General features: G+C 41.8%; 1 protein-coding gene across 2 annotated transcripts in view; it reads left to right on the forward strand.

Annotated features, from left to right (window-relative positions):
• The first annotated feature begins 250 nt into the window (after nucleotides 1–250).
• The window catches only part of NECTIN3 (nectin cell adhesion molecule 3), a 70,131-nt gene continuing 46,000 nt past the window's right edge, over nucleotides 251–24,381 (forward strand). The window contains exon 1 of one of the 2 annotated variants that reach the window (XM_072884779.1): nucleotides 251–580. In XM_072884779.1, the coding sequence (XP_072740880.1) occupies nucleotides 376–580 (205 nt within the window). In that variant the 5' untranslated portion in view covers nucleotides 251–375. The remainder of the gene's footprint in view (nucleotides 581–24,381) is intronic. The other variant, XM_072884771.1, reaches the window with a different exon arrangement.

A 24,381-nucleotide genomic window follows, 5' to 3' on the forward strand; every position in this document is an offset into this window, starting at 1 on the left:
GGGGGAGGACACTGTGGCACCCCCTCCCACCAGCTTCCCGCGCCGCTCGCGTTGCCAAGGGGAACCCCCCGGTGCGCGGGCGCGTCTGCGAGTCTACAGAGCGGGCCGGGAGAGGCGGGGGGCGAGGCGACTTGCCCCGGGGCGAGTGGAAAGGGCGGGGGGGCGGGGGGCGAGGTAGACGCGCACGGCACACGCCTCCCTCTCCCCCCCCTCCCCGCGGCGGGGTGGTGTGGCCCGCTCTGAGGAGGGCGGGGAGCGGCAGGCAGCGCCTCCCCGCTCAGTGACACACGCACCCGGTGCGGGAGGCGGCGGCTGGTCGGGGAGCGGGAGCGAGCGGGCGCCGTAGCGGCGGCGACTGGGAGCCGAGCCCGGAGCATGGCAGGGGCCGAAGCCGCTGCGGAGGCTGCCGCTGGTGTCCCCCCTTCGCCGGCTTCTCCCGCCCGCCGGGAACTTTTTCCAGCGGCCGGCGGCGGTGCCTCCCGCCGGTGGTGGTGGTGGCAGCGGCGGCGGCTCCGCTCGGCGGTGCCTCTCGGACCGGGGCTGGGGCTGCTGGGGCTGGTTTTCTCTCGCTTCTGCTGCAGTAAGTGAAACTTTTTCCCGTTGGCGGCCGGGGCAGGGCGAGGGGGCGGGTGGAGGAGGAGGAGGAGGAGAGAAACCCGAGCCCCGGCAGCGCCGGGGGACTCGGCCGAGTTGGGGGAAACTTTGTGTGCGCGCCCGGCGGGGCGGGGTGGCGGTTGCCTGCCGGCCGCCCTGCGGCCGGGGAAGGCGGGTGGGACGTGGCCGGGATCGCGGAAGCTTCCCCCGGGAGCGACTGGGGAGGAGGGGGGTCGGAGCCGCAGCCCGCACCGCGCCGGCGAGACCCCGGGCGCTTTCCCCCGCCTTCTCCCCGAGAAACCCCCCGCAAGCGCCGGCGCCGGGACGCGCACACGCCTGGAGGCCGCCGCTGGCCTCGCCGGTAGGAGAGGGTGCCGGGCGTCCCGGGAGGCCGCGGTGGGGCGGGCCGGGCCGTTGTGCCGGCCGTTGGGTTCGCTTGCCGCGGGGTCCGGGGGCGGGAGCCGCCCCGCCGTGCGCCTCCGCGAAGTTTCTTGGGCGGTCGGCGCCGCGTCGCCCGGCTGGGGTGGCCGCAGCCCGGGGCGGGGCAGCGGGGGAAGTTTATCCGCCGCTGGTCCGGTGGCGGGGCTGGGGCTTCCCCCTCGGCGGGCGGCAGGTTATCCGCCGGAATTCCCGTCCTGAACGGCGGGCTTTCGCTTGTTTGCGGAAATTCACGGCTGTCTCCCCCCCGCTCTGGTCAGTGGGAAGGACAGAAGGGTGGGTCTTCGTGTTCTCCGGGGGTACTTCGGGGGAGGAAGAGTGCGCTCTTTGCTTCTGCTGCTGTTGGCTTGCATCGTTGTTTCCTCTCAATTAGGGTGAAATCGGTGCTAGTTACTGTAGGCTTATGGTTTTAGATCGCTTATCTCCTCTTGTGAGAATGGATTTGTGTACTCTGCATCACCCTCATCCTGAGCAGCGGCTGCTGGGGGCTCTGCGGGGCGGGGGCCCCGCCCGGCCTGACGTGACCACTCGTAGGAAAATACCAGCACCACCACCCCACCACCCCCCCGTGCTTTTTCCTGTGGAAAACAAGCAAGCGACGTAGCAGTTGGAAACTCAATCAGAGCAGGATTTGGTTTATTTATTTATTTATTTTACTGCATGCAATGTAGTGTGTGTACTGTCATTTTTACAGCAGTGGAAGATGAGGGGGGAAAAAGTAGACTTGGGCAAGAGCACATCGAAAACCATCATCCTGCTGTTGTATTCCCAATGCAGTAATGAATAGTTGGCAAGGATATTTTATTATAGGATACACCGTGTCCTTTCCCTCTTGAAGGAAGGAGGAACAAGTTAGAGGAGGTAGTCTCTGGAGGCTCATGTGATAAAAATACTGAGGAACTTGCAAGCCATGCCACCATAAAGCAGTTGTATAGTATCTGAGAAATGCTTTTCAGGGAGGGAGCTGAGGCACTGCTGCTGTAAGATTGTGCTCTTGCATGTAATAGTCTCCCCCCTCTGGCAATGATGTCGCTTTCAGAAAAGATGATTATTACTAATTTAAGCTTAAACACATGAAATTGCTGAAAGAGAACCCTGTTAAATTGCATATGTTCGAGCTGTCCCTAAAGAAAGGCAACTATGGGAAAGACAGAACGGTCGGTGCTCCTGTGCATAGGATTTATTTCGGAGGACTAAGAGTAGTTCACCGTCATTCCTTGTTCTGATGGTTAACCTGTTACTGTTTCAATTCACTGAGAGCTAGTGTGCTCACATAAATTTTGTCAAAAGGACAGATTTGGTCCTAGTCAAGCTGAATAACTGCAATAGTTGTTACAGCACAAGAGGTCTGTGGGACTAGGTGACCGTCTCCTTAGCCAGAGATTACTGGGATGCTTCTTTAGAGAAGATGAACTATAAGTTACTGAAGCAGTCTAAAAGTTGAATTGCTTATGCAGAAATTTTTTTGTGTTGCATAGAGTATGTCCTGGCTACAGGATTAAGTCTCTCAGTTGACGGCTGTCTTATTTTTTTTTTAATAGATCATCAGCATTAAACTAAGTTGCTGTTGAAATAACTGAAACAAGGTCTATTGCCTTCTTGCATGCTACTTGGCTGGATGTTTTAAAACGTGTTAAAGACCTGTTTTTCTTCCTCTTTAAAATACATCCAACAGTTTAATTTCCCATGCATAAAACTTCGGAGCTCCTAGTTGATAACACACTTATTAGACAGTATTTGGCTTTATTTGTGTAAATCAACTTCTTCAATGTTAAGAAGGTGCCACATTTCAAAACCTTAAGGCTTGAAGACTTAGTTTTCAAAGGGCTGGCAAACTTCTTGCACTAGCAGTTTTTTTTCCTCTCCCTTTGTTCAGGGTGATTTCTGCTCTTTTCCGTTTAAAAAGGTGAAGTTGGAGATTTGACATAACCTTGCCAAGCTATTTTTACATGTAAATGTGAAGATAATAGTAACAATGAAGTTAAGAGCATCCGTGTGCCATGTCATGCGGTGGCTTACTATTTTAGTCTTGATGAGTGTAATTCGGATGTCAGTCTTCCTGGATTCCTTTTGGTGTATATGAACTTGACTGATAACACTTCAGAACATCTGCGAAAAGTGGGAATGTAGTGTTGAAATAATGTTTGTTTTCAAGTGCAAAGTTTTGATGCATAATCTATGCATAAAAGGGGAAACTTAATAAACTACTAGTGACTTTTGGACTGTGAGGTAAGAAGCAGGGGAAGATGGGTTTTCGTCGGTATCTTAGGTTTTAGATTACTTTTTTTTTTGACCCTGAAATTTCCCACAATTGTTTTCCTGTAGAAAGTGTATTTCCTGTGAAGAAACAGAGCAACTGCACTGGTAGAAATAACAGAGTAATTTCAAATAGCTAAACCTAGATTGTTTGATAATTAGCAAAAAGCGAAGCCAGAAGTGTAAGCCTGTACTTCAGGATAATTCAATATAATATGCGGTATGCTGTGTTGGAACAGTTCATGGATCTGTTTCGTTGTGGTAGGTCTGTTGTGTTTGCTATCACTGTTAAACTGTGGTGCTCATGTAAAATAAGTACAAAATAACAAAATGTAGATGCTAACATTTTAATAAAATATATTGTGTAGGGTTATAATTCTTCTATTTAAATTTTAGACAAGACAGTTTCAATTTATCTGGAGCATTGCATGGAAATAGTACGAGTTGGAGTTGCTCTGAAAGAAGTGGTTATAAAACTTGCATGGACAGGGTGAAAGCAGGTTACAGTAATCATAAATTTTAGGATGAATGAAAAGTGAGGATGCCAACTAACCCAACTAAGATTTTGGCTTGTGGTGTGCAAGAGCTCCCATATATATGGCAGTGAAGTGTAATGTTATTTGAGTTGTTAAGATCTGAATGCTTTGAGTATTGGAAAAGAATTCTGATGGCTGTTTAGCGACTTGTGCTACATAAAGGCTGAACAGTTTCTTGATTTAAACAATGTGTTTCTCTCATGCCTCCTTAAAGAACTTAATTTTATGTCCTGGAATATGAAGATTGTTTTATATTGAACAAAAGAAGGCTCTAGCAGCATTTATTTCTTGTAAGGTTACAGAATTAAGTATCCTTTTTAGAAATATGGTCAAATCTCTTTGGTTGTTCTTTCCCACCCCCTTTATGTAGTATTGCTCACACGATGATACTGGGAGATGAAGGACTGTTCTGTTGCAGGAGAAGATGTTGCCTTTACAGAGCATCTGTAAAGCAAAAATATGTTGCCTTTACAGAGCATCTGTACCAGCTGATTACCCTTCAGGTGCTGGTGGTAGAGCTTTTCAGGTATGCAAAATAACAGATGTAAATGCACCTGCTGTGAAAAGGGAAAAGGAATTGGGGGTGTATTGCTTGAGTAAGCAGTGTGTGGGGTTAGTGAGTAGGATTTGTGGAACTCAAAGGAAAAATTGAGTTAGAAGCTGTAGAATCAAAAGTCTAAATCTCAATTTTTAAAAATAAAATCAGTAGTGAATGGAAGTAGGGAAAGAGAAATACAAAATCTGGTATACAAACTGGTAGAAGGTGATCTTGCTAAGTGCCAACTACCTGCAGTGCTGTTAGTAAATGTCCTTTTTTAGCATTGATTTGGTTATCTGTTGAAGAGCAATAAACTTGAAGAGTTATTACTTTCCGTCCCATGTTACACCACATTGTTGCTGTGGAGGTAGCTTAACCTGCTGTCCCGTGCTTGAATACAGCTTTGTCCAAACAGAGTTCTTTATCAGAACGTGTGGCTACAGACTGGTTAGATAAGTCTGCAAAGAAGTGAGAGTGCTGAGATTGCTTGTGTTGCCTGCTTGCTCTGGAGTCCTGGTACATTGCTTCTCAAAGATGAGCTGTGTGATGACAAATTACTTCACTCTAGCATGGTTTGTGTTTGTACTTGTACTTCTTGTTTCCAACTTTGAGTGAATGTGTTGTATTGAATTAGGATTATTTGAACATTTTTTTTAATACTGATGACCGCTATACTGACTGGTATATAGATATGAATGCAGAAGTTCCTGTGAGGAGTTTTCTTAGGGACCTGATAATTGAATACTAACTGAATGGTCAGATTTTCTTAGTTATGTGAAGAATAGCTATAGGTGCAATTATATAATTATTATTGTTTTGTTATGTGATGTCTTGTTGGTTTTTGTTGCTGTTGTTTGAAGAGGAGGTGGTGTATATGATCTTTAAAGGTACCTTCTAACCCAAACCATTCTATGGTTCTACGGGGGTGTTTGTATGGGGTTTTTTGGTAGACTTAGCCTATCTAAAACAAGATCTTTGAAATGTTCTTATTTGAAGGACAGTTGCATTCGGTGCCTCAGATCATAGCTATTTGAAATGCAGTAATGTATTTTTATTGAGAAGGTGGAGAAGATGATGAATTATTGGCTTAGGCATGAGATAGGTTGGTCAAACTTCTTTGTTACAGGTAAAGGGGTCATTAACACTGTTCTCTATTCCTGGTTAGAAAGCAGATGGATTGCCTCAAAAAGAGGCATGGTAAGAGGTATCATGTAAGTATGGTAAGAAATCCCCAGAATAGCTAAGAAAAGGTGGGAATAGCTGAATGTGGATAAAACGTAAGGAAATAGATGAGAAGCAATTAAACAGTGAAACATGTAGTAAAGACAATGTCAGGGAAGATGATTATTGTGTTTCTGTCTATAAAGTAAGGAGCGATGAAAAGCTGTTAGGTGAGAGCTTGTCTTACTCCCTGGGATGTGAGAAGACAGTGAAGGTGTAAAGTAGTGGGTTAAAATGAGGTGTAGGTATGTATGAGTAAGACTTCTTGAGGGGGCTCATGGCCCGTATTTATCTTGGTTCTGGAAAAGCTAGGCCAGTAGTTGCTTACTACACAATTTAGAACAATGGTGAAGAGCTTCAAGGCATGGCACAACAACTTCCAAGTCATAGTAAAACACCAAACAAACCAAACTCTTTTTTAAATTGTCCAGTAGATGAATGCTTCAAGAGTTATTTTTCTCCTTGTTCTTTTCAGTTAATTAACTTTTAGACTTAGGACTGTTTGAAATGTGAACTCAAAAATTGGTCTTTCTATCCATGAGTTGCCAATAGAATAAAATTAGCAGCAAGAATAAAAAAAACTTTCAAAGTCTTGAAACTTCAGTCTCTGTCCTCTATCCTTTTACCTGTGTTTTCCCAAGTGTGAGGAACTAAACAGGTAAAGTTTAACACCAGCATGTTGTCAAGAAGGTCACTATTAGTTCAGGTGGTGAAAAGTAACAAGCTTCCAGACTATCCTCTTTAATCACTACTGCATTTTTCTGTTCAATATTTTTGCTTCAGTTGTTTTTCAAGTAGTGTGCAGAAGTAAAAGCAATTTTAATTTTGTAATACCTTAAAATAGCATGTTTTTGCATTCTCAACATGAAGGCTAGTCAAATGTAGCTTGTCTTGAGTTGGCTGGTGTACTAGGATTACCTACAGCAGCAAATGGCTCTTGCTGATTCCTCTGCGCCCCCCCCACCCCCCATCAGATTTTCATTATCTGGCATTTAAGATACCTCTGTATGTCTACAGGGGATCATTGTTTTCTCCTTTTCTATTAGTCAAGGCTGGTATAACGTGATCATAGTTTTTAAACTTGTCCTTAGTATCTTCCTGAGATTAGTTTGAACAGAATGTTTTCCTTAAGTGACTGTTGGTTTAAATACTTAGAAGGTGCTAGTGCTATCACTCTAATGCAGTGGCACATGCAGAATTTGAAGTCATTGAAATGGCAATCTCCTGCCAAGAAACCATATTTGTTAAAAGGTGAGTAAAGGCTAGTCAAACAGGTCTCCATAGCTGATATGCTTACAGATGAGTGGAAGAAACAAACTGAGCTAGCTTAATGAACTTATTAGTTACTTTTGGATCTGCTATTTTCACTAGCCCTTGAGTTAGAAGTTTACAAATTAGTGTTTGACTTAAATTTTTCTTAATCCTGTTTTGCGTGGGTATTCTTTGCCCACTTCTCTTGCTTCTTTTTTATTTGCAATACCACCCATGCTGCATATGGTTAAGCTGAAAATTGATTATTGTTGGGACAAGCACACTTAAGAACAGCCTATTGGATGAAGGGATGCTGGAGATAGAATGTGAAAAAGTTGAGATTATGTTCAAGTTGGGTAACTAGCTTTACTTACTTTCTTTTCAGTGTACATAATCTGGTAGGACAATAGTAAGCTTAGTCAAGCATAAGTTAAATTACATCAAATGCAAGGAACTTCTTCACAATAACATGGTAACTGAGGGGGCAAAACTTTTCACTTGTTTTAACTTGAGACAATCTTTTTTCCCCAAATTCCTTCTTTAATTTCTTCTACATCACCCATTGGCCCTTGCCACAATAAAAATATACTTACTCAACTCTGCTAAAGATTATTACGAGAGGTCAGAGAAGCAAAGATCAAGAGCTGTTAAGCTTAATTCAATTTTTGAACATATTTGTAAACATTGATAATATTTGCATTATAAAAACCCACTGCTCGGCCCTTCACCAGTGATGCTACTCCTGTGCTTTAAACACTCGATGCATTTTTTACTTCAAAAGGTAAACTTTCCTGAAACAGAAGTAATGTTGTTATGACTTAATTACAGTACTTCAACATTTAAAGAGGCACTACAGATCTAAAGAAATCAGCCATGAGAATTTGATGGTTGTGACCATACCATTAATCACTTCTTAGGAGATTTAAATGCATCCTGTTGAAAGTTTCACTGTGGTGTTGGTAGCTGAGGTAGCATAAAATAGTCTACCTCAGGTAACTAGCAAGTGCAATGTACCCATTTATCCAGGATATCCTGTATAGGAAGAGTATACTAAGTTCTGCGTAGCTGTGTTTCAGCAGTTTGTGGTATCAGAGGTAGTTCAAGCCTCTGTGCATAGCTTATATGGCAGGGAGTTGGAACTAGACTATCTTTAAGGTCCCTTCCAACCCAAACCATTCTGTGATTCTATATGTATAAGACAACTGTTAAGTTCAATGGCTGTAAAATAGTAAGGCTTTTGACTATAACCAGATTAATTACCACTGTCGATGCATCGGTGTTTTCACATGAATATGTAATAACTTATGTTACCTTCTGACAAATCAGAATGTAATCTGTTGTTGAGAAATAGTTTTGTGTAAGCTTCATGTAAGATCTTTTAAAGATTCTACTGAGAATGTTCTGCCTTACAGAAGGAGGTGAGGACTATGGGGCTCTATGGAACTGTTAGTGAAAGTTCCTTTGGTGAGGTATTTTGAGAGCTACTGTACAGCTGTGTTTTCCAAGACTCAAGAGGCATGGTTTAGGTGTGATAAATTGATGTGACTGGAAATAAGGTGAAAACTGAAGTAAGTGAGGAAAAGGAGTTGCGTCTCCACAATTTGAGACTGCTCTGAAAAGAGGTCCTGAATTGATTGTTGTAAGTGCATAGGACAAGGCTGTGGACAAAGGAAGGGCAATGAGTGTTATTAACCTTGAGAGGCTTTTAACATTTCCTAAAAAGTCCTTGTAGCCAAACTGGTGAGATATGGTTTAGGTAAGTGGATTATTAAGTGGGTGAAAAATTGTGTGTACTGCTGGACTCAGAAGGTTCTGATCAGCTGTACAAAGTCCACCTGGAGGCTTGTTACTGGTGGCATGCCTTTAAGGATCAGTGCAGGGGCAGTTTGTCTGCATTTCAACCCCTTTTCCAGGTCAGTAATACACTTTCAGAAAGTTTGTGGATGCTACCAGATTGTAAGGGGCAATTGATATGCTGGAGACTAGCGCTAATTGAGTGGGACATCTGCAGGCTGGAGAAATAGCTGGCAGAAACTTCATGAAATTCAACAAAAGCAAATACCAAGTCTTTCTGAGGCGGAATGACCCCATGCAGCAGCATAGATGTGGTGCTAAGTGGTGAAAAGCAGCTTTACAGGAAAGAACCTAGGGGCCCTTGCAGGTCAGCATGTGCCTTTGTGGTGTAAAAGGTGAAGAGCATACTGGACATGGTCAGTCAGTTGAAGGAAGCAATTATTCTCTACTATTCAGAGCTTGTGAGACTGCATCGGGAGTACTGTGCCCAGTTTTGTGCTCCCAAGTATGAGGCAGGTGCTGAGGTGTCTGTGGAAGGCCACTAAGATGAGGAGTCAGCAGCACGTGATGCATGAAGAGGGTCTGAGAAGTGAGTTTGTTCAGCTTTCAGCAAAGAAAAGTCTGAAGCAGGGGATTCTAATTGTTGGCTATGACTGTTTAGTAGGAGGTGAGAGAGAAAATGAAGACAGGCTCTCCTTAGATATGCACAAAGAAAGGATAAGAGGCAACAGACACAAGCTACAACAAGGCAAATTCTAATAACGTGTTAGCAGTATGTTTTCCCACACAGCGAATGAAGCACTGAAACAGGTTGTGGAATCTCTGTCCTTGAAAATATTCAGAACCTGACTATGGTATGACCCTGAGCAACCTGATCTGACTACAAAGTTGGCCCTGCCTTCAGTTGGGGATTGGATTGGATAACCTCCAGAAGTCCCTTTCAGTCTAAATGAGCCTCATTTTGTGCATGGGTAGGCAGGAGCTAGTATACTGTAGTTGCTATCCCTGGAAGAAAAGTAGAAGTGGTTGGAAGTCTTTTTCTATTAAGATTAAAATACCTAAGTAAAATCTGAAACAAGATTTTCCTGTAAAGGAATTTGATTGCTAAAAGCTTACTTTAAAATTGGATCCCATTGTTAACTCTTAACATAAGTAATAACTTTAAGAGAATCTCTTAAAGAAAGACTTGCCTGCATGTCTTCTGTTACGTCAATAAGTAGCCGGTAAAACCAGTCCCTTACAGCACAGAGCTGAGTGGCAGTGTGACAAATACCGAAAATGCAGTTTGGCAGGAAATAGAGCAGCTATTATACAGCGTTAATATGCTTGGCTATCGGTTACCTAGGCTTACTGTCCTGATGCAGTTCCTGGACAAAGAGAGTTAACTGCCTGGAATAGCTTGCAGCGGAGGGTGGCTTTAAGAGCTAAAAAAAAAGCCTGCAGTGTCAGCAATGCAGGGGGCAGCAGGCATCCACATAACTTTGTAATGTAACGGGTAACTCATCACATCTTGTCAGGGACAGCTGAGATTTAGGCATCGTATTTCATGATTTGCTGCTCCTGACAAAATATGTTCATTTTATCATAGAATCGTAGAAATGTTTAGGCTGGAAAAGACCTTTAAGATTGAGTCCAACCGTTAACCTAGCACTGCCAAGTCCACCACTGAACCACATCCCTAAGCACCATGTCTACACGTCTTTTAAATACCTCCAGGGATGGTGACTCCAACGCTTCCCTGGGCAGCCTGTTCCAATGCTTGACAACCCTTTCACTGAAGAAATTGTTCCTAACATCGAATCGAAACCTCCCCGGCGCAACTTGAGGCCATTTCCTCTCGTCCTGTCGCTTGTTACCTGGGAGAAGAGACTGACCCCCACCTTGCTACAGCCTCCTTTCAGGTAGTTGGAGAGAGCGAGAAGGTCTCCCCTCAGCCTCCTTTCCTCTGGGCTAAACAACCCCAGTTCCCTCAGCTGCTCCTCATCAGACTTGTGCTCTAGACCCTTCACCAGCTTCCTTGCCCTTCTCTGGACACACTCCAGCACCTCAGTCTCTTTCTTGTTAGTGAGGGGCACAAAACTGAACACAGTATTTTAGGTGCATACTATACTTCAAAAGTATGGGTGCAGTTGTGAAATATTGGCAGATAACATTCACACTTTACAAGTAATTGAAAATGTGAAGTTAATGTTTAGCTGTCTTCCTGAACTTGAGGCTTTGCTACTTTACGTAGTGCGAAGGACAACCTCCCTTCTCCTCCCCCAGACCTCAGTTCTTCCTCGTGGGAAGAATTGGAAGACAGTGGGAAGACAACATATAAAAAGTGGAGGAGTGGCCTGCTTAAGGGAATAGGGGCTTTCCTAGGGATTGAAGGTCTGTTCCTTTATCTAGGATGTCACACATCAGTGTTCCCGACCAGTTTTTAATGGTTTTCTTATTTCAGTATAGGAGGTACAGTTGTAGGGGCAGGAAATACTGAATGCTTAAAACTGTTGCTGTACGCTTAGCAGAATTTCAGTTCCTTCCTTAAAATTATTTTCACAAAAAAACCAAAACCCAAACACCCCAAAATCCTGATACCTGGGTGCTTATTTTAAGAAATTCAGAATTTTTGCTTGTACAGAATTTTTTGCTAGCTTATCCATGAGCTTTCTGTAAGGACTGTGTATACTCACAACACCAAATGCAGTGGGCAATCTCTCTGAGTGTGCCATGTTCCTTTCTCCATTCAAAGTTGTATGATGTCCATTTCTGCTTGACTTAAATTTTTGCTTTAATCTTCTTATGTAAAAGTAATATCCTATTAAAGACAATTAAACATGTTAATATAACAGTATTTTTCCGTTGGTCTTGTTCCCCCTAAAATGGCTGAAATGCCCTACGTAATTGTTGGGGGTTTTTTTATTACCCTAAGTCAGGAGATGTTATTTGTGCTTAAAACTTCATACTTGGTTAAGTTTAATAAGAATTTTGTAGACACTGCTTTTCAATATGACACATCTTTAATGGCCATCGTTCCAGCTTGTCAATACCAGCCAGCATTTCTGTGTTAAAAGTTGTTTGGGATTTTTGTTGATTTGTTAACCTATCTTGTGTTTATACTGAATGAACTTGCTTGCCTAAGACAAAGGAGAGCAATCTGTGTGCTCTTCACTTTGACTTTATTGGCCATTATTGACTGAACAGCTCAGAAATCCTTCTCCCTCTACCCCTACTTTTGAGTAGGTAAAATACGGCTTAGTTCTAGGAAACTTAACTTAAACATGATCACTTTTTATTAGACCTTCTGTTTGAACGTAAAGTTAAACAGTAATTGTGAAATTGATGGTTAATTGTTTCTCGAAGTCCATAAATTAAGGCAAACTTAAGCTATTGTTAATAATGTATGGAGAAATGCAGTCTGAGAAGTGCAGTGTAGCATGGGAAGAACAGAAGGTACATAGGTGTGGAAAATTAAGTTACTGTATAACAAAATAATTAAGTGCTGCTGTAGTACTGCACATGCTTATAAATATAGGCATGGAAATGCACTAATTCTTGATTTAGATCTTTATTGCATCTTATAGCCAGCTGAGTTGACTGTCATTCCAGAAGTGTGTCATGCAGTCTTACAGTTAATATGTAGATTCTGGATGACAGAATCTACATATTAGGCAGCTTGCTTGTGCTGCCTGGTGTAAATACTGGGAAATGCCTGAAGGATCAGGAATTAATTCACAATCCCTAAGACTTCAGCAATTACAGCTCAGCCCAACTAGTTTAATACAATGTTACTGCCTGGAAGATTTCTGCTGTAGGATTCCCTTAGTTGCAGTGTAGGGTTATAACTGTGCTAGGCACTGAAACATTTGCTACTTTAAATGAAACTGAGAAAGAAAAACAGGTGGGTTGGTTTTTGTTTTTGGTTTTGTTTTTTTTTCATTTCTGGACCTTTATGTAATATTCTACTTGAACTAATGGCAGAAGGACTTGCGTATGAAGATGTCTCAGCTATTGTTTTTGGTAACATGCAGGATCAGATTTTGGTTTGCTAGTTCCATAGGTCATGCATTCAGCGGTGTCTGCTATGCCCATCAGCATAGTGGTACCTTGACTGTCTTTCCAAAAGGTGTTAACTGAGAGATTTTGTGACAGAGCTTTTTTTTTTTCCCTATTTAAGAAAGCTTATTAACTTATTGGCTACTAGCTGGTATTCGTACTGCCGGGGGAGTACCTAAAATTGTAATCTTAGCACTTTTAATTATCAGATGGAGGACATTCGTATTGCTTAGTGGTTTCATCATATGTTTGCACCTAGTTCTGTGCATCTTAATAGTCTCCTGTTTTGTGTGAAGGACCTAGTATTGTTGGAAAGAAAAAGGAGGGTGATAGTTATCAGAGTTTCCTGTGAGGTTTGGAAGCACCCCATCCGCTGACCTGATTTAATGTCTTGAGATCTTTCCCCCTTTCAGGGCCATTGGATCCAGGATATTACAGAGACACTAAGTCTGCTCTCTTGACTGCTATGTTTTGCATATATCCCTATGGTCACCAATGATTCTGCCAAGGGTAACCCTGAGTGTTATCAAGAATGACTAAAGAACCGAGGGCAAAGGTGAAGGACATGAGTGCAAGCCTACAACCTAGGTGCCTATCCAATGAGGCAGAAAGACTTGGGTAGGAGTGAATGCATCTGGCTGCTGTTGAAGGTAGGACTTTGACTTCTCTGACCACTGAGCTGTCTGTGAGGAACAAGAACTGCTAAGCCAGAATCAGGGTCTATCTGACAAAGTAATATGGGAGTCTCTTTTCCGATAGTGTTGTTAACTTGTGAGGAGGGCTTTAAACTAGGTATGTTGGGATGTCCTCAGATTTTTCTCTCTTCTGAAGAGAAGACATGAGGAGCAATAAAGAAGTGTCCGAGGGAGACATGATGGGAGACTTTTTTTCCCCTCCCACTGTGAAGGCAGCACAAATGAAGACTGTGCACAACTGCAGACTTATGACCTCATTGGGATTCTGGCAATGTGGTGGGATAGCTTGCATGACTGGAGTAGTGCAATTAGCTGGATCGTGCCTTTCAGGAAAGGCAATCTGGGAAGGTGAGAAAGGTAGTGCTCTGCAGAAGAGTGGATAGAATGCATGGAGTTTTGCTGTTGAGCAGGTGACAAGCCAGTTAAAAGCTTATGAGTGATGTTAAGAGGACAGACCAAAACAGGTTGCACCATTAAGTGTCTGCTACTGCTGGCCTGTTCAAAAAGTAGATGAAGCTGCCTTTAGGCACCTGGAAGAAGCCTCATGATTGTAGGCTATGGTGTTCTTGGGAGATTTGAGCCACCCTGGCATCTGTTACACAAAGAACAACTAGTTGAAAATGTAACAGTCAATGACACTGGCTGAAGTACGTTTGAGACTGGAGTTTGAAATACTGAGAAAAGTGGTCGGGACCGGTAGCAGAACCATAACCCTGGACTGTAGAAGAAAAGGTTTCACCTTATTTGGGGATCTGCTTGTAATGTTCTCATGGGGAAACTGTTCTGGTGGGCAAATGAGCCAAGAATAGCTGTCTGATCTTCAAGAGAAACCTCTTCAAACTACAATAAATGTCCCTTGTAATGTGCAGGAAGTCCAACATGTCTGGCAGAAGGTCAGCATGGAAGAACAGGCAATTCCTCACTGAGCCTCAAATGCACAAAGTCAGTCCACAGAAGGTTGAATCAGGAGGAACATAGAGATAGTATCTGAGAGTGTAGGTATAGAGCTGGGAAAGCTCAAGCTCAGCTGCACCTGGAACAAGTAAGGGATGTTAAGGGTAACAGGAAAGACTGCTGTAACTGCACTGTTGGCAAAAGAAAAACTAAAAGAAAAATGTGTGCCCGCTGCTCAGTGGGGCAGGGGAGCTAGTGAGGAAGGACATGGAAAAAGCTGAGATGTACAATATCCTGTGTTTGCTTTGATTTTTTTACTGGTAAGGTGTGCCCTGTGGCTTCCCTGTTCCTTGAGTCTACTAGCAGAATCTGTGGGATGTAGCATAACCCATAGTAGAGGAAGATACAGTTTGAGAGTACTTAAACCACTGGACATATGCAAGACCATGGACCAAAAAATATGCTTCTGAGGGTGCTGAGTGCATTGGCTGATGCCATGTTCTGTCACCTTTGAAAAGTCATAGTGACTGGGGGAGGTTCCTGATGAGTGGAAAAAGGCAGACATCACACCTGTCTTCAGGAAAGGAGGATCCAGGAAACTACAGCCTGGTCAGGCTTGCCTCAGTCCCTGGAAAGATTATGGAGCAAATCCTCCTCCAGGTCTTCTCCAGGCACATGAAGGACAAAAATAGGTGGTTGGGAATGGCTTGAAGGGTAGAATTCAGTTGTACAGAGTCCAACTGGTGGCTAATTGTCAACTGATACTGGGGCAAATATCATTTCATGTCTTGGAAGGCAGGGTATAGTGCACTCAGTAAGTTTGTGGATGATACCAAACTGGGGTACAGTTGATAACACTAGGAGGCAGGACTCCTACTTTGAGGGACCTCAACATGCTGGAGAAACAGGCTGGCCGGAACATCATGGAGTTCAGCAATGGCAAGTGTGAAGTCCCACATCTGGACTGGAATAACCCCATGCAACAGCATGGGCTGTAGTCCAGTGGGCTGGAAGGCAGCTTAGCAGTCATAGATGTGGGGTCCTGGTGAACAACAAATTGAGCATGTATCAAGCAGTTTGTCCTTGCAGCAAAGGAGGGTGACCTCATCTTGGGCTGTGTTAAGCATGACAGCAGGTTGAGCAAGGGGATCCTTCACCTCTATTTGGTCCTGGAGCACTGTATCCAGTTTGGGGCTCCCCAGTACCAGAGAGACACTGAGGTACTGGAGTGAGCCCAGTGGTGGGCCACAAGGTTGGTGGGGGGCTGGAGCACAGGGTGTATGAGGAGAGGCTGCAAGAGCTGGGCTTGATCAGCCTGGAGAAGGGAAGGAGCCTTTATTGCTGCCCGATGGGAGCATGTCAAGAAGGTGGAGCACACAAGGGAATAGGAACGAGCTGGAGTGTGGGAAGTTCAGAGTCGATGCAAGGGAAAAATACTTCTGTGAGGGACATCAGACACTGGAGCAGGTGCCCAAAGTGGTTGAGGAATCAGTCTCATTCTATGGTGATATTCAAAACTTGACTGGATGAGTCCCCAAGCAGTCTGATATAGCTGGACCTACTTTGAGCAGGACTAGGTGGCTTCTAGAGGTCCCTTGCCTCTTACCTACAATAAATCATTATTCTCTAAATCAATATTAGAGCTTGTTTGCCTTTCCCAATGAGAAATGTGTTATGAAGAAACCTATACCTAGGAGTTCACTTGTGTTTGTGGTAATTGATAGGTATTCTGGTTGGAAATGATGAATATAGCTTATACCTGTGTTGGAGATGACCTGTTGAACACTTTGGAGACATCACAGGCTTTCTGTGAATGCATTTTTCTCTGTGAGCTGGTACTGATAAATAGTGATTCCTGGGACCTGAGCATTCTGAATGCCTGGGTCTGACAGATGAAGTCAGAATGATTGAGCGAAGAATGTCTTGCTGATAGTAATTTATACTCTGGGATAGACATAAGCTTTCTAGGTAATCTAGCAAGATACACATTGCAGTTACCCTTATGATTAGTGTGGCAGTGTATGTATCTATCGCTATGTACCAGAACAGGGATTGTCTGCCTTATAATGAAAGACAGCAAACAGCAATGACAAAAATCCTATACTGATCACTTCGTAATGCGTTTTTGGATTCTGATTGCAGTTGCCTTGTTGTACTTCTGTTAGTCTATGTAATGGCAAGTTTATTATATGGTAGTACTGAAACAACAAGCATATAACTTGGAAGGGAAGTTGTTTGTCAGACTTGGTGTGCATCTCCTGGAATACCAACCCATGTTTTTGCAAGTTTGTGGATGGGCGGAGGAGACTATGCTGCTATGTCACTGATAACGTGCAGATTTTTAAACGAAGCAGGAGCGATGGGCAATAACTCTTCAGACTTCTATGATATTTAGTGCCCCACCCCCAATTTTCCTCTGTCTCTCAAAAAAAAAAAAGATGGGTATTGTGATAGCATTAAATTGCTTTTCCAAATAGGGAGTGGACAGGTTTGGAGTCTGGAAGAAAGTGTAGGAGGGTATTTATCTGACCAAACCTTCAGTTAGCAGTCACTGCGATCTTGCTAGGACCTTTTTCTGGAGAGAATTCATATGGTGGAAGCTATAGTTCTAGGTGGTGCTGGAGAATAGTAGGATCTTGTCTATTGCATTTCCTGGAGTATGAGATGCCTCAATTAAACATAACTACTTGTTCCTGACAGCAAGTTGGGATAAAGATGAATTACACAGATTTATGGAGGACCTTATGAAACTGAGTGATTGAATAATGAAACAAGCTGAAGTGTATATAAATGTTCAGTGATGCCCATGAGGCCTCCTTTGTGGAGGGGAGGAGTAAACTTCATATATATTATAAATATTATATATTTGTGTACTTGCAAACAAGGCCTGGAGTATGTGATGTGATGGTCAGTTGCGTGAACTGATGATTTTCTGTCTTAGTTGTCTTTAAAAGGGTGGGGGGTGCAAATCAAGTGTTGGAATAAGAGAACAGAATATGCTGTCCTAATGTGTAAATAGGTTGTTTGCCTGTTCTTCAAATACTCTGTGCAGTTTTAGTCCCTTGATCTTAAAAGCAAACAAAAAAAACCCCAAACAAAAACAAAGAACCAAACAAACAAAAAACCCCCACAACAACTTAGGGTTGAAGTAGGTTCAGAGTAGAGCAGCAAGGGTCAAATATATGAAAGTGGGCTTCTAAGTGAATTTGGCTAAGACTTCTCATTTGAGAAAAGAGGTGATTTCTTGGGAGAAGGGGAGGAGAAGGAGGAATATGGTGGGATCTGTGAAATCATGACTCATGTCAACAATGTGTCTACAGATTAACTCTTACAGTGCATGTTCTCTTGAAGTTGTGTCCTCTTGAAGCATGTCCTCTTAAGTTGGCATCTGCTTTGAACTTAAAGCATAGTAATGCCAGTTTTGGAACTTCTAGACTTGGCTCTGAAGAGCATACTAGAATTGAAACCTTTTAAGAATGATGTCCAGAAAGTGCCAATTTTTGTGTAATGTATGTAATTGTCCCTCTGTATCATGAAAGGTAGTTGGTAGTAGGTGATGGGCCTGACTTAAAGGCCAATGAAGTTCTGTGTACTTGATTTATAGCAGGCAGAATAGCTGAAGCACTAGCTGATTAAAACTAAGTAATTAGGTGTTACTCTCTTGAGTAGAATTTGTCATTACCTTGAATTCACAGCCCTGCAAATAAATGAAAAAATGGAGCTTTTAAAGTGAATTTTAAGCAAGCAACACTAAAGTTATGTCTAAACATCAGGTTATAACATAACTTATTAATGAACGTACTCAGAGTGAGTTACTTTTCTCAAAGCTGAAGGCTGTCTCTTATTTCTCCAAGTCTTATTTGTGGTTGAGAATGAGAAAACTAGTTTCAAAGGAGTGATTTGAGTACATCGGAGTGACTCAGTTGAGGAAAAACTCATGCTAATAGAGACTTCATGTGAATTCATATATACAGCTTTGAAGAGTTAAAAGCTTTTTAAAAAATACATGGCAAAAGCTGAATACCTGCTTGTGGATCAGAATACTAGAAATAAGTAATAGAGAAGACTGATTACCTGCTGTGAGCTGGCTGTCCCTCTGAAGAACAGGAAAACCTTTACTGAAAAGGGTAACTGGAAAGGATACAAATAGAAGCAGCAAATGGTGAAAAACATATGGTGAGAAAACAGCTAATTGAACAGGTTGACTATAAAATTCAAGTTAAATCCCAAATGCAGTAGACCTGAGGATGAAAAAAGTAGCTGAAAGTGCTTTGTCTTAATAAGTAATTGTGTGCTAGATAAAAACACTGATGCTCTGGAACACAGAACTTTTGGTTTAATCACTTTTTTTTTGAACTGCTAGTAACTGAGCATTAAAATGAAATTAATTAGCCATCCTAGATGTCTTTTGAGTTAATTTCTTCTGGTTTTGGTAATTTCTTCATGTTCCTTGATTTGCAAAGCAAGTGAGGATAGTCTTGACACACAGGTGGAAAAAAATGTGAATCAGCAGGTTGCTAGTAAGAGGACTAGGAATAAGAAGACTCCTAAAAGCAACGTAGTCTGAAATCTTAAGAGTAGTAAGGTCTGGGTGAACCAAACAGTGATTCGAGAGCAAGTGGTATAAGTGTATGGAATGGATTGTTGCAAATAAGCTCCTGAAAAGAGAGCTTGTAATTGAGTCCATCAGCATGTGTGTCATATCAGCTAACAAGAATTTGAAGGAAGACCAGATTATTACTTTACTAAAAATGTCTGTTAATAATCTTATAGAAATCAGGCCAGCAAAATCCTTGAACAACAGGTCATGTCTCTACTCCAGTGCAGGATCAGCTTAGGTTAGTTTGGGTGTTTGTTTTTTTTATAACTAAACATCAAACCTTTCTAAAGGCTGTAGAGCTTTACTGTTCTGGCCAGGGTGTTCATTTGAGGAATTCACTTTCTGTAGCACCAAAGGTTTTCTTGATTTCAGTGGGTTTTGTTGTTGCTTGTTTTTGTGGTGGTGTTTTTGTTGCTTCCGTTTATCTTTCCTACCCTCCCCTGGTATACTCAGCAGTGCAGGCATTCTCTTTTTGCAGTGTAAGTACTTCAGGACTTTTATTGGGTTGCCTTCTTTGAGAACAGTGATCAGTTCTTCCAGTCCTTCCTTATAGGTCACGTTTTCTAGGCCTTTGAGCACACTTTGCTTGCTTTCAGACTCTCTAGGTGGCTAGTATCTGAAGTACAATGTTCAAGCTGAACAACTCCAGATGGAGCCTCACTGATGTTGGCTAGAGCAGAGAGTTTACTTCTGTATTAACATCTACTAGGGTGGCACTTTCAATTCTTGAAACATAATCACCATATACTTGCTGTAACTTTCAGAACAGTCTTTGCTCTCTAACCAGTTACTTAACATCCTGTATCTGTTACTTATACTTGTGCCTGCTGACTACTATTCTAATTTGGACCCATTAGAACTTGAAGCTTTCTCAGGCTGGCTGGGAAAGATTTGTTAGGTATAACTTCACTTGTTTTTCTCTATCTAATGCAGCTAGTTGGCAGCCCCACCAAGATACAGAACAGAAGTGCAATGTTCCTTTTGACCTCCCACTGTATCTGTTAGATATTTTGGTTATGTGTTTAAACTGGATGCCACATAGGACTTTAACCTTTTCCTCCAGGTCAGTTTGTCAGAACTATTGACTTGTCTTTTGTGTTTCAAAAGATATTGAAGATTGTCTGGAACTGTTTAACAAACTTTCCAATCAAAGGTTTGAGTTACATGAATAACTGCTTTTTTGATCTCTCTTGCTTTTCTTTTTGTGTATTTATACCTATTGCTCTGGTACTTGGGGATTTAAATGTATTTAAATGGAAATGTGAAGCATTTTGTGGTGTCTAGGGAGAAGAAGCAGTGTATATTTGTATGGATAACTTTTGAACTACTTGTTTACTCTTACTACTAGTTTTTTGAGGGAGTGGAGCTAAGGGCGAGATGTTCTCCTCTAGTCCTGCTTTTGAGCCTGACCCATTTGTTAGAAAAAGAGTACCTCATTGACTTGCTTATTGTCTTTTAAGGGGGGTGGAATTGGGAGGTTTGTCTGGTTAAACAGAGGTTGGAATGTTCATTGCAGAACTTCCAGCTGCCTCATAGTTTGCCTCACTTATTAGTTCAACATGTCTTGTAAACATCTGAATGCTTAGTATCAGGACAAACACAAATGTCTTCATTTGCTATATGTTAACACACATAGAAGATTATAATGTAAGAGCATGTAAAACAGACACTGATGCTAATATGGTTTAAGTTGTAATTCCAGATGAAGCTGTAAAGCTCATGGGACACTGTAAACATTCTTGGTGAGTAGTTAGATTTAAAGCTTTAACCTTATAAAATTGGCTTTCTAAGACTGTCCTTCACAACTCAATTTGAATCATGAGCCTAAATTTTTAAAACTTTCCTTTAGTGTCTTAGATTGTATTTAGTTTCCTGCTGCTTGATACTAAAGGTCTGTGCAGCATGGTAGGAAGCAGAGCATGCAGGGGCACAGTCTCTGCTCTGCATGGAGGTAGTGAATCTAGAACAGAAGCACGAGTTAACATGTGAAGAAAACAACATTGTGAAATAATAATAGTGGGTCACAGCCATACCTGACTTCAAGTGCAGAGGTGTGGAGCTTTTCTGAAGCTCCAACTCATGACTGTATGAGTTGGGCTCAAGCTATGTTAACATTAAACTCTGCGTTTAACTACTTTTTTTCTTTTGACTTTGTGTTGCACTGGAGTAAAATACCTCTTTCTAATCTGTTTCCTTGCTTTCTGTGATGAAAACATCAGTCTTAAAGTGTTTTTTGTGGTGCCATAGAGGTTTGCATACTTTATCATCTTGACCCATTTGTATTAAGATGAGAGTATTTTGTCCAGTATTGCATTATCTGGCCTTTTAACAGGCAGTATGAATCTTCTCTCTATGGGCTCTGGATGCTATCTTGTGAATGGTAGTTGTAGCCTTTCCCACAAATACCAGTATTCTGTGATATCTATCTCTATATAGATAGATATACATGTTGATTCAGCAACTAGAGGAAGATGATTGACTGTCCCTTCCATCAGCTGTGGGGAATGAAGGAGTTTGAGTAACATGAGCCTCTTGGTAGAATGGTGTGATATGTTGTCAGCTCTACCCTTAGGAGCAGCAGGTGGAGGTTCAAGGTACTTAAATTCTGCAGAACATCCTATGATAGCACTTAACTGAGAATTTGTCTGTCTTGAGCTTGATGTTTTGAGTAAAACCCCTGCTTCAGTAACCGTTAACTTTTGATTGAGACAGTACTGAAATTAAGAGACTGACCTTTTCATGTATTCTCGAACTCGACCAGTTCTTATGGCCAGTGTCTTCAACTTCTAGGTTGTTTTAAAAATTTTACCTTTGTGCAACTTTTTTTATGATTTTCAACTAGAAATTATGTTCCCCTTACTGTAGCCTTTGTAAGCATGTAGGCTATAGTCACCTAAAGGATAGCTGCTTACATGTTAGATAAGGTTAAGACTGGAACTGAGTTTTGGTCCATTTGTAGGTATAAAAAGTTAACATTCAGAAGTTAATAGAGGCATTTCCACGTGATGAATGTGTGTGAACCACAGGAGTGATACATAAATGCAATGGGAGAAATCTGGGAATATGTCATTATTTAAACAATTGTTGTGATAATGTTCCTAGTTTCCTTTTGGTATCAGCTGAAGTTGACCTTTGAATTCAAAAGATTGAGTCCCTTGAACATTAATAAAATGAAAAAGCAGTCTGAAATAGCCTTTCTGTGCATTTGCCAGCTAAGAGGATTTCAGTAGTCTCGGCTTCAGACTTTTCAATTGCTGTGCCTCATTTCACCGAGATTTTTTGCCTTCTGGTAGGCTTTTGCATGCCTGTTGTACTGTTGTGATAAACACCAAACAAGGCTTTAAGAGTTGCTCTTCTAAGATAGAAATAATATACCTCTCGTTCGCTTTTTAAGAGGTGAATGCTGTACAAAAAAGGGAATTCGAGCTGAGTCTAGTAAACGTAATGCTTATAGAAGCCAACCTTATGCCCTGTTTCTGCTCCCAGCCTACTTCCACAAAAAAGCTTCACTGACAAACTAGCGCTCCACTTCAAGCAAGGATTGTGATAAAGCAGATCCTGAGGCAAGAACAACACTGGGTTATAATACTATCTCTTTGACGTAAGTGCATTTTTTTCCTAAGATCTTGCTTAACAATTCTAATTGGAAGCTAGTGTTGAAGCATTTTGTACTACTTAATCTTGAATCTCTTCCACTCCTTGGTTCTGATCTTTTTTTGACACAGTAATTTGATCGTGCTCTGGTACTCAAAAGACACATACTGACTTCTTCCCAGTAATTTAAGCATATATTTTTATAAAGCCTCAAGTTGAGGTTTCAGGCTTGTTTTCTGCAGTGCCCTTAAGTGATTTGATTCTCTAGCTAAACAAATCTTAAAATGCCACTAGAATGTGCAGCTGTGCTCTTGTTGCCTCTGTTGCATGGCCACTTGTGTTTGACTGAAGAGAGAATGAGCCAATTCAGAAGGCTAGATCAGGAAGAAAACAAGTGAGTGTTTTTGTAGGTTGGGCTCTCTCTTAGGTACCTGATGAGTGCTCATACAGGAGAGGGAGGGTTGGAAGAATGAGTCTAAGCCTTCTGATGTCAGCTAAAATTAAACTGACCTAACAGTAATGCTTAGCCTGACCTTAAGAGTGTTTCATGGGAAGTTCTGCTGACATAGCAACTTGCTGTCACCAAAATATGGGATGTTCTTATTGTTCTGCTCCGCTCTTGATTGGAACTCTTCTTAGTTCCCTGTGTTAGTGTGTACTAAGGCCAGATACACCCATGAGCTGAATAACTTGCTGATTTGGGAAAAACTTCAGGTTTTCTGCTCTTCTGCAGTTTGGCTTTATTGTCTTGTGGAAACAGTTCACAGCTAGCGCAGAATAAGTGGCTAGGAAGTGGCAGTGTGGTCTCTCTGTCTTGCCAGTGGTGTGCTGTTAAGCAGGCCACGATTCTATAGCAGGTAACAAAATGGATTGCTTTTGTAATTAGACTTGTGCATGGCTGTTCCATATAGAAAAATCTCTAAATCTGCTGTTTATTACAACAAATAACAGGGCTGGAAGCGTGGACACTACTCTCTCATTTTGTAGCATGAGCACTTTGTTGTATTAAGAAGGTCACTATATTTTCAAGACCCTATATTTCCTTACTATCTTTTTTTTTTTAGTTAGTGAGAGAAGTTTGGTTAAGAATTACTAGTGAGCAGCTTCTGTTATCTCAGTCAATATTTGATAGCTTCTAGTTTTGTGGCTTTTAATGCTAGAAGTGAGTTTTAAGGTTGTTTTTGTTTTGTTTACTCTTCAAACTGCTTTTTCACAAGTGAAGTGATAATGGTAAATGCCTTGCTGTTTTGAATAAGATTCTTGTAATGGTCTCAAACTGGAGAGGTAGTGAACACAATGTAAATCTGATAAAAGATTTGGTTTGAAAAAATGATGAAATCTAGTGGTTATCTGAAATAGAACAATAGCTTGTACAATTTGAACTGAGATACATTTGCAGTACTGGGCCTTGAAGTCTGATCTGTGTGGTGATGTGACGGATGGGTGGGAAAATGAAGAGATACTGCAGCTCATTTTGGGAGGGAGCAGGGTGTGTCAGAACTCAAAGGGCCAAAACTATGTTCTTCTGGAAGGTGTTTTACAAAAAATATTAGAACAAGCTTATGCTTTCCCTCCCTGCACTCTCAAATGAGATGATCCATTGTTCAGCTTTGAAGTTATTTTTATCTTAAGACTTAAGTTGAGGTAGGGGAGTCTCACGGTATTAATAAGTAAGTGTGGAGCTATGAATAGTAAATGACTGCTTTTTTAAAAGTCCTCTAGGTTGGTAAAATTAGAGATAGAGAGGAACTGTTGCAGTTTGAGAAGCTGAGATGTGGACTGTCAGTGTCTGCATGCAACAGTGTTATCTATGAAATAGGTTAAGAGTCTTATTAGCATGTTTGCAAATAGGTTGGAAAATAGATGTGTCAAGTAGATTAACTAGGAGGAGTATCCACCTGCTTAATTTCTCTTAACTTTAGACACAGGGTA

This window comes from Ciconia boyciana, chromosome 1 (genome assembly GCF_034638445.1).
Source record: "Ciconia boyciana chromosome 1, ASM3463844v1, whole genome shotgun sequence".
Classification (NCBI taxonomy): domain Eukaryota; kingdom Metazoa; phylum Chordata; class Aves; order Ciconiiformes; family Ciconiidae; genus Ciconia; species Ciconia boyciana.